At 39.4% G+C, this 11,583-nt stretch overlaps 1 protein-coding gene across 1 annotated transcript; it reads left to right on the forward strand.

Annotated features, from left to right (window-relative positions):
- On the forward strand, positions 9,940-11,583 carry LOC104771563. The gene has a single exon (XM_010496102.2). The coding sequence runs from the start codon at positions 10,051-10,053 to the stop codon at positions 10,510-10,512; it is 462 nt and encodes a 153-aa protein (XP_010494404.1). The 5' UTR covers positions 9,940-10,050; the 3' UTR covers positions 10,513-11,583.

Consider the following 11,583-nt stretch of genomic DNA (forward strand, 5'->3'; position numbering starts at 1 on the left):
AGACTTGAGCATGACGTATTAGCATATAGTTGGTTATACCGGTTAAGTCTGGTTAACTTGGGTTTGATGTGGTTTAATGATTCATTATAAATACTTTAGAGTTGACATAATTGAGACTGATCCTTTGTAATATACATTTTGTCAGTTAGATAAATAAAGTTCCTTTATCTCTCTGATCATCTCTTTCAGCTCCGATTGTTTGATTCATCGGACTTTATCACATAATTAAAAAAGAACAAATATCAACCCTTCATTCACTGGTATCTAAAAGATTCAAATTTGAATATGTCATGTTCAGAACCTATCACGGATGAAACTTTACCTCTAATTACAGTTTATTTAAAAATGGTCGAATTATTCTGTGGAAGAGTCATTCATCTATTAGATTAATCCTCCATCAACAAAGAAGTAGTATCTTACCTGCAAAGTTGAGACTGGAAGCAGTAAGAATTTAAATACATGCAACCTATTCTTCTAAATACACACAAAAGAGTCCAGTTACAAAAAAAAGAAATACAAAGTTTGCCGGAAACAGAACGGAGGATCGGATCATGCTGCTGGTCGGAAAGCAAAAAAGCCAAACCTTAAATCCAGCGGTTTCAAGATCCACGGCTTAGCAACACCATCGAAGGATCGAAGATCAACGGTGAAAAAAACCGGTTTCCACCATCGATCTCTTTCCTTCGATGCACCATCAAAGCTACAAACCTCCCAAAAAGCTAGCCTCTCCGACAAACCGGTGCCGCGATGCCATTGTCAGATCTATTTTCCCAAGCAACCCGACATCATCATATCTATCCCCTCCATCCCAGATTTGGGCTCTCCAATCTCCTAAAGCAAAGATCCTTCAATCCGGATGGGTGGATGCAAAGTCGCCGCGGCGGTTTAGAAGATCGTTGGCTCAAACAAATCCTCTAAACTCGGAATCCGCGACCGCCATCTAAGATCCAAAAGGATCTACAGTTAACCACCCTATTAAACAGCAAAACCCACCTTAACCTTCCGACTTCTACCGTAGCCGCAGATTCTAGGAAGACGGTTGAGCCTAGAGGAACTCTGATGCTAACCATTCAACGTTTTCAAACCGGGGCTCGACTACAGAGTTCCTCTTCCGCCTGACCTGATCTACAGCTACATCGGCAAAGATAAATATCACACCGCCGCAGACGGAGAAGAGATCCTACTTACCACTGGACTTTCAATGCTAACTTCGGCCAACTTACATGAAGACCAAAGATCTAAACAAAAGAGGAGGGAGGGAGAGGAAATCGCGACACCAGAACGGCTGCCAGAAGGATTCTCCTCCCTCAGATCTAAAAAAATTCGGCTAGGGTTTTTTAGGAGAGATAAGGGAGCTTTTTTTGCCTCTAGTTAAGATGATAGAGTTAATGACTACCTTAACTAGATGGGAATATCTAATTCAAAGTCTTAAGGCTCGTTCTTTACATGAACCAGTAGACCAATAATCTACTTATTATATCTACACAGCTTTATAGCTAAAAACTAGACATAATTCTTTTCAACAGTCAGATGATTTTACTTGACCCAAAGTCATTTTTATCTTTTGATCCAATAGATTTGCGTGATAATCATGCTAATCATATCTCTGTCGACTATATGATGGAAAAGCCATTGCGGGTTATTTTGCTTAGGTTTACACCTTATGCATCTCAAACATTCTCGAGGGATGTTTGTTGATGATTAATGGCGTAATGCTTTCGAAGCTTGTCACTTGACACTTTTTGGTTAAGGTTTGGCTTTTGCGAACCGACTAGTTTTATTGTGGATAATGACTTGTTGCATATTTTTGCGCAGCCATAACTCTCTTGCCACATATCTTGGCACAATGGCAAATATAGGGGGTTTCATTCGCTCAAATGTATCATTGACAATGTTTTCACTGGCACAACAAATCCTACGCATGTCAAAGTATTCGATGTTTTGCTATTTTGAGGATGTATGTCTGACATGTCGATCGAATGAAAACTGTTATGGCGTTATGATCACGAAATATTAAAGGAGTGGTTTTACAATAATTTTTTTTATCGCACAAGTTAGACAAGATGTCAACCTTTTTTTTTTAAGCATTGAATGCATATAAAAGGAAAAATAGGTTAAAGAGAGTAACATTTTTGTAGACGAACTTATAAAGTGCATGTGTCTGAGTATTTGTGGTGTATGGAGATGCCTTTTAAAGGGTAATTCTCTTTGAAACAAATATTATCTGGGACATTGGGTATATGCAGATGCTTCTAGTGGGTATATTTGAGAATTGGGTAAGGAAGATTCATGTTTATCTCCTAAAATGTTATAATGTTTGATCGATGAGATGAAATGGGTTTGTGGCCAAATCTTTTTAATGATTTAAGCGATTTCATATTTCTTTTTTTTTTTTTTTGTCATCTGATTGAAAAACCATAAGTTTGAGAAAATACATATTGGAAAGAAAACAAGGGAAACATAAACAACAAATACTTGATAATGAAGCTTAAACAGCCCTCCAAGTATGACTAAAAAAAACAAAGCAATGAGTCGGACTGCCTTATCACTCGTCCGTTCGCAGAATATCATGGAGCCAGGAAGGGCCTCCCAAACTCAGATATGATTGAAGTCTTCCATCGCGGGTGACACTCCCTGCAATGGCCCTTGCTGCTTTATTTGCTGAGGAAGCTATCTGCGTACACTCCTAGACCATCATGCTGTTGAGCATAAGTTCAATTTCACGAAGCAGAGCCCGAAAACGAGGCCAGTCTTGGGGAGAGTTGATGGCCTGAACCACCATCGCTCTGTCAATTTCTATGATCACCTTATCAAAATGTAGCGTCTGTAAAGCTTCTAGAGCCCAGCGGATGCACTGTAACCCCGCCAGAAACACAGAATCACACCTATTGAAAGCATCTCGAGCATGAAGTAGTACTTTACCATCAGCATCCCGAGCTATCCAGGCACCACCAACCATTGCTACCTTATTGACCCAAAACACAGCAACATTACATTTAATGACCCCCGCCGGAGGTCTGAGCCACCGACCCTCCAGGATAGTACATTTCCGGTCCCATGTAGCAACAGATTGTTCAGCCTCCTGATGAGCTTCTTTCCACAGCCGCGCCTCCCGGTATGCCTTCGTTACCAGTTCCAGTGTGTCACTGTGCTTACTCTGAAACACCAGTCTGTTTCTGCCCTTCCAGATTTCCCACAACAACCAAGGAACAACCTCACGCACCTCGTCAGGCACAGCAGGATCCTGTATCATCTTGTCAAAAAATTCCCAATTCTTCACAGTGTCATTGTCAGAGAACCCTTCGCTCGGTAGTGGTATGTTAGCTACAGCAAAGGCCTGTCGAGCAGGATGACAACCAAAAAGGGTGTGGCTAATAGTTTCCACAGTGGTACCACACGTCATACACCTCAGATCAATTGGAATACCGCGAGATGCTAGCCTCTCCGACACCGCAAGCGCTCCTGAAAGCATACGCCAAAGAAACGTTTTGATTTTTGGGACAGTGTGCAGCTTCCAGAGATTGGCTTTCAGCCTGGTAGGTAGTCTCTCCTCCTCAGATGGGGAAACGTATCTCGTTGTCAGCGAACTCGCTAGCCAATAGCCACTTTTCACCGAATAAGCGCCAGACTTAGTGTATGGCCATATAGAGTAATCACTCGTAGAATCTGTAAACTTCATAGCCAATACACTCAGGCAGACCCAAGTAAGAGCCCGCACCACCTTCTGCATCAATGCCTAGTGTAGCTTTTATCATCTGTTTGACTTGGTCATCTGTTTTAGCACCAAACGTTATCGCAGACTTAGAAAAATTGATCATCTGCCCGGACGCTCTACCATATAACGATAGACAGTCCAGGATCTCCTTACACTCCGCATGAGAAGCCTTGCTGACAAAAAGACTGTCATCTGCGAACAAGAGGTGTTGCACAGGAGGACATATCTCATTGAACCTGAACCCAGTTAGTCTTCCTTGATCCTGTCGACGCTGCATAACATGTACCAGGGCCTCCGCACACAAAATGAAGAGGAAGGGTGAGAGGGGATCACCTTGCCGTATACCTCTGGCCGGACTGATGAAACCGTGTGCACTGCCATTTATGAGGACAGTATACGACACTGATCGAATACACGACATGATCCACTGTGTCCACTGGCTATGAAAGCCCATCTTTGTAAAAAGTACCTCCAGAAAGCTCCATTCTACTCTGTCGTATGCCTTCGACATGTCGGTTTTGATCGCAATATAATCCTTGCTGAACTTTGCGTTGGTACGTAAGGCGTGCACGATCTCATGAGCTATAAGTATATTATCAGATATCAAACGCCCGGAAACAAATGCACCTTGTGTTTCTGACACCAGCTTTGGCAAACAGCGCTTTAAGCGGGAACAAAGAACGTTGGATACAATCTTTTATAGGACCGAACACAAGCCGATGGGACGCATATCCGGCATTGTGTTAGCGTTTGGTTTCTTCGGGATGAGACATATTTGTGTATGATTCCAGTCTGAAGGGAGGATACCAGAGGTAAAAAAACCTTGAACTTCTCCAATAATGTTCGGGCCAATGACCTTCCAGTAACGTTTAAGAAACACACCTGTCCAGCCATCAGCGCCAGGTGCACTATCTCCTTTCACTTGAAAAGCAGCTTTTTTGATTTCTGACGCAGTCACCGTGGCGGTGAGCCTTCTATTCATTTCCTCAGTTACTCTCGTTTCCATCCCTTCTAACAGCTCCTCAGCATCAGTTGGATCCGACGACTTAATCAGATCAGTGAAATATTCTGCTGCAACATTTCCCTTAGAGCCCTCTTCATAGACTTCATTTTCGTTCTTATCCATCAGTGAGACTATCCGGTTCTTCATCCGTTTATAGTTAACACAACCATGAAAATAAGCCGTGTTCCTATCTCCCTCCCGCAGCCATGCCTGTCGACTCTTCTGTTTCCAGTAAATCTCCTCTTCCTTGAAAGCTTCTGAGAGATCGCGTTTAACTTGTTGAAGCTTTTGGAAATTTGGGAACAGTTTGGTAGATTCCTGCTCAAGTTCCCATTTGAGGCGTTGGATTAGGCTATGCGAATTTGTGTTTGCTGTCCGCTTCCATTTGGATAAAGCTTTCCGGCACTGAATCAAGTTTTCAGAAACTGTTCTTCCCATTCGCGAACTTTTACTCTGCCATGTTCATTGCATAATCTCCATGGTCTCAGGCCGTTGAGCCCATCTTTTGTCATAGCAAAACCGTCCTCTAAACAAGCCAGTTTCACCCACAAAGCGCGTAATTATTGGTCTGTGGTCTGACCCCATGAACTCTAGATATTCAGTTCTGGCCCTTGGAAAAAGATTAAACCAAGCACAGTTGCCAAAACTTCTATCCAATCTAGATTGCACCCAGACATTTTCTCGCCTACCTCCCCAGGAGAAGAAATTGCCTAAACTCTGCACCTCTTTCAGTCTACAACTTCTTGCCATATTACGGAAAGGATAGAAGGACCATTCTGGGCGAGGAGGACCACCCATCTTCTTCGAATTGTCCATGAGTTCGTTAAAATCCCCCGTGAGAAACCAAGCCTCATCCCGTTGGATGCCAATTCTAACTAAGCGCTCCCACACCTCATCTCTCTTCTGCCTAACTGGGTCACCGTAAACGAAGATGGCATAAAAAGACAGGGCTCCTTTTGTGATTCGTGTGTCTATCAGTCGAGAATCAGAGGACAATATCTCAACTGTATATGTATCTTTCCAAAACAGAGCCAAGCCTCCACTCAATCCCACCGGATTGACAATGTGCACCTTATCATAACCCAGCCAGTCCATCACTCCTACAACGTGATCACTGGAGTTTTTAGTCTCCAGGAGGAACAAAAAATCTGGAAAATGGTCACGACGCATTTCCTTTAGACGTCGAACTGCCGAGGTGCTCCCCATACCTTGACAGTTCCAACTGGTGATACTCATTGGGAATTGGGTGGTTTCTGGGGAACCACCAAACCTGATTTCAGAACATTATTGTTGAAAACTCCCAACTGAGACTCTCCCTGCGCTTGGAGGCCCATACCATTCAGACTAGCACCGTGTGATCCATTATCACTTTGACCGAAACCTTCCCCTCCTCTCTTGAAAGCTTTCGAAGACACTTCACTCTCATTCTCGGGTTTCCTTTTGGAGGATGTGCCTCCTGAAGAGGAATCACACGTTTCCCTGGACCTAGTCATTAGAGTGGTCCGAGGAAGCGAGCTCTTACCGGTTTTCTTTCGCTTCCAAGAGGATGTTGCAGAATGAGCCTACCCCGGTTTACAAGAAATGCCATATCCTGCCGTCTCTGATAGCCCAACGTGGAATCCACCCGGTTCTGCTAATACTATATTGTCCGCTGAACGCCTAATAACATTTGTACCAGCATTCCCGTTGTTCACTGCAGCTACCGATTGGAGTCGTTGTGTACCATCCCCACTAGCCTTATTCCTAGTTGCCTCCTTGTCTCCTCTGGCCTTTAGCAGCATTGGTTGTGTCAGAGTAGGCGGCGTTGGGTTCCCATAACCAAAGACCAGTCCTTTATCTTTCTCAGTGTGTTGAGTCAATGTCGGAGGAGCTTCCAGTCGAAGCATTGATCTTTGAGCCCGCGAGTCATGAGCAATAGACTCTAGTGTAGCCTTCAGTGCTTGTTCCCGTTGTGCAAGCAGGGCAGGGTCTCCAGATGCTAAGAACTTTTTCATTTCAGTCAAAACCTCTGGAGCCACAACATTGGACCTCTAGGCAAAACCAGGAGGAGCTGTTGGTTGTAGGAGGGGAAAGATTGCCTTGACCAGATCCTGAGGGAAGAGATTATCCCGGGTTGAGGTTCCAAACTCTAACTGCTTCTCCCGGCTCACAGATGGGCCACCTTTTTCCCTCTGTTCCTGACGCAAAAAAGGGCATCGCTGTTTATCATGGGTGAGGCGCAAACAATGAAAACATCGCTTTCTGACTCGCTCATAGTCCACATCAACAGCCGCCGTGAGTCCTTTTGGGAGTTGTAACATCTTCGTCTTGGCCAAAGGGTTTGAGACATCAAAGGTCACCCGAACACGAACAAAAGAGTTGTATTGAGATTTAAGTGGATCAAAAGCGATCTCTTCCACACACCCCACTCTTTCCGAAATAGCCTGAATCGTCTTCAGCGAGAGATAGTTCACGGGAATGTTGCTTAGCCGGATCCAAACAGAGAAAGTGGAGAGGAAGTTTAAAGGCGGTGTTTCCATCCATCTTTCCAGAATCATTCCCCAGTCATCAAAGGTCCAAAAACCGGTCTTTTGAACCCGCTCCATATCGCTTTCCAATTGGAAGATGAATTGAAATCTATCTTTAGACAAAGCAATCCCACGTACTCGATCATAAACCCCCCAGATCCGTGGCATTTTCATGATCATCTTAGCCATACTTTGACATTCTGGGTTAAGAAGCCGACCCAAAATACTCGTACGGTTCTCTACCATGACACTACACTCGCTATCCTCTGTGAGAATTACAGGACTGTCTTCTGTAATCGCCATAGACTCCATCGCCAGATTCAGATGCTCCGCCATCAGTAGTAAGAAGAGACACAATCGTCTATGGGAGAAACTAGCGCTTGGGAGGAAAGGAACCAAAATCGTCGCTTGTTTCGAAACCCTAGATATCTCCGGTTGAGATTCGAAATAATCCGGAGAATATTCACCAAATATCGCCATCTTGGAAAGCAAATCAGAATTTCCATAAAATCCCGAGAAATCCTCATGGAGGAAAAAGGCAAGTCCGGCAGAAAAAAAGAAACTCCGGCTAGATATCCCCAAGCGACGGGAGAAAGGGAACCCTCTGACACAAAGGAAGAGTCCTGAGCGGAAAAACATGATGCCTCACAGACGATTTCAGCGATTTCATATTTCTAAGAAAATGATATTATCTAGGTCAAATACTTGGTGTTTGAATTGTGTATCCTCTTTTTAATAAAAGGAAAGTACACAACATAGTTTTTGTAGACTATATAATTTTAATAAATAGTTATAAATGGTTACAAATAGGTTATAGATAGGTTATAGATTAATCCATATATTAATATTAATTGGTTACACCTAAATATTAGGGATATTCCAAATTGATAATTGATATATTAATGGTAACAACTAAATTCATGGATATTCCAAACTATATTTTCGGAAGATTTTAGTCCTATATCACATTGTTTCCAAAGATTTTTAAACACATTATTACAAATTTATTTTCTACAGATTTTATCGATAGACCACAACGTTTAACCAAAGATAGTTACGAAATTGATAGATTGATTGGTTACAAGTTAAATAGTGAGTTACAAGATAGATTACAAAATAAAATTTAACCAGTGTTATAACACGGATAATTATCTAGAAACATTAACAATATAAAACTTACAAAATAGGTGGCTTTTTTCAAGCTTTCATATTTACCATGTGATTTTATTGCATAATGTTTTAGCCAATATTTTTTTTAAAAACAATCACATAAATTTTATTTTATATAAAAATTACAATATAAATAAAATGAATTTCAACCCGTGCTCTAGCATTGGAAAGAAAAGATTCAATAAAACGACAAAAAATAATTGTATAAATAATCAAAAATAAACTTTGAAATTATAAGAAAAAGAAAAAAATTCAATTTTTGTCAATATTCTATCATATAGTACCACTAGATGATTTTAAATCCCCATTTTTTTATTGTTATAGTAGATATTAAACATAAATTAGTTAACATACTATAAATCTATAACTATCTTATTATATAAAGCTTAATTTTCAAAGTTAGTAACTCACGTGATCGCGACACATGTCAAATTTAATAGATTAGAGATTTTGTCATGTATTTACATAGTTTTATTTTAACAAGTTTAAAAATTAGAAAAATAACTATAAGAAAATTTAAATGATTAAAAAACTATATAAAGATGATTCTAATATGTATAAATTTATTAATCCTGAAATAAAAATGATTGTAAATACTTACTTCTATATAAACGAATGAATTGTCTCCTAACAAAATAGTTTTTTTTCATTTACACCACCATTAATTAAACTTTGTTCTATGGTTAAAGCCTTTTTTGTAAAAAAATAATTTCTTATGAGGTTGTCTTAGTTTTTCAAATATGAGATAATATTAGTTTTTATTTTTTATTTTGAGAATTATGTTTTGTTTTTTTTTCAGTTATTTTTACTATTAAGTAATATAATATTGATATAGTGCATATATTATTTTGATATGAAAAGTATTAAGTCTTACCCATTGGTATTAAGTGTATATGATTTAATTTTATTTTATTAATGATGTAATATACAATTAAATCGTATTGCAAGATGGAGTGTCTGAGCTGTAAATCCAGTTTTTCATTTTTTTAATCCAGAAAATTTTAAATTAATATTTGGAATACTATTTAAAATTTCATATATTTTTTCTAATGTAATTCAATATAATATTCAGTTGAAAAGAGGGAAAAAACTTATATTAGGTCTTGTGTAATAATTATATACTTTTACTATTTGGTAATGAAATTGAAAACCTATAAAATCAGAATCTAATCTACTCATATTTATGAGAATTAAAAGAAAAAAAATTCAAAAAAGGAGATTCTTTTTTTTTTCCCTACCCCAAAAAGCTCTTTAATTTTTTGTTTTTCCCTTACTTGTTCCATTGGTAACCTAAATTAGAAGATATGGTAAAGAAGGAAGGACAAAAACGTCATTTACACATAGATGGTATTTAGCTGTAATTTTTGAGATTCTAAAGGGTACTTTAAATGTCAGGCTTCTATATATTGTCCGAACCCTACTTCAAATCCCCTTGTCCTTTCATTTCTTCTTCTCTCCCTCAAATCGTCTAATCTCTCTCTCTCTCTCTTTCTCTAATTTTATTTATTTCTTAAATTACAAAAAGTCAAGAGATAAATATATAGAAAGCTATCTCGGTTGTTGTTGTTATTTAAGAATTAATTACTGTTTCACCGCCGTAAAAGTATTTTTAAAAATTCATTGTTGACGTGGCATGCACCCAATAGGGAACAGCCATGAATACAAAAACGATGCGTCTTCCCCCACGCCGAGCTATCTCAGGCGCCGTGGCCGGCAAACAAACGGTAACCGCCGTGAAAAATCCACCACCGCCGCCGATTAAATCTATCCTCAAGAAAACTCCGCTCATCCCTCCTCCAACAACCGCCGCCTTAGCCATAGCCGAGCCGGGTTGTTCGAACCAGCTCTTAGCCGGATACTTGGCTCACGAGTTTCTCAACAAAGGCACACTCTTCGGAGAGGTCTGGAATCCAGCTCGAGCCCAAGCCAGCCCATTTACGGCCCAATTAACTGAGACGAGAAAAACTAAGCCGAGCCATGACGATGTAGTAGAGCCGAGTGATCAACAACATAAACGGAGGAGATATGTGGAGGTTGCTAACATACTCCGGGTAGATGGCGCACACTTGCCCGGTATCGTCAACCCTTCACAGCTTGCCCGTTTCCTTAAATCGTGATGCCGTAAATCCACGTGGAGCTATGTGATTGGTCTGTCTTTTACATAACGTGACGGCCTAATACAGAATCCTTCCCCCTTCTCTCTCACTCTTTTTNTTTTTTTTTTTTTTTTTTTTTTTCAATGTGAAGCTCTCTCTCAATCTCTATCTCTATCGTCGTCTTCTTCGAAATTGACTCAGAAATGTTTAGGGTTTTTAATTGGAATTTTGTAAAATCTGATTATGGTTTCGATTAGCCAAATCTATGCTTTAAATTTTGAAAAAAAAAAACTGAATCCAGATTTAACCTCTTTTTTTCTTGAAATTTTCGTTTATTTATTTTGATGTTATTACTACTTTATTATGATGAACAAACATGATCATTGATAAAATCTTTAGATCCGATTCGTTTGGACAATGAGAAGCAGATGAAGTTGAGATCATCAGTCCCTTTTGTAATAATCTGGTACAGTTTGATTCTTCTTGCATGAACTGATTAAAAAAGCAATCTCTGTTTTGAGTTTGTAAAGTTTTTGATTACTGTGTTAATCTCTGCTTTGCTAATTGGTTAAAGACTTGAGACTTTTCATGAGAAATCTTAAACAGGAATTAGGAAAATTTCAGACCTTTTTTTTTGTGTCTGTTTCATTTTAAAGAGAATGAACTTTTTAGATGTGGTTTATGTAATGATGCCATTTGCGTTTGCTAATTGTTTTTCTTTTTTTCCATTTTTAGTAAATGGTTGATTTGCGTTTGATGCTTTAAATCTCAATAAGTTCGTATGAGGGTGATGATTAATTGATGATGTTTAAAGGCCAATACTTGAATACGGTTGGGTAAATCAAGAACATGAATTTTATATACGTTTCGTGTGTTTTGGACCTTTTGGTCTTAACCTCAGCGATGAGTTTGGTTCTGCTCGATCGTACTGGTGTCCATCGTATGTAATTCACGGCATAATTGAAGTTAACTGCAATCATCAAACCAGTCAGGTCTAATATTTTGATTATCCATTTGACCATTTCTTTGATTTATAGGTCAATTAAGTTTTAATGACGACTCTTCAACTTCAATTGTTGCTTATACTATACG

This window comes from Camelina sativa, chromosome 20, assembly GCF_000633955.1.
Source record: "Camelina sativa cultivar DH55 chromosome 20, Cs, whole genome shotgun sequence".
In the NCBI taxonomy this organism is placed as follows: Eukaryota; Viridiplantae; Streptophyta; class Magnoliopsida; order Brassicales; family Brassicaceae; genus Camelina; species Camelina sativa.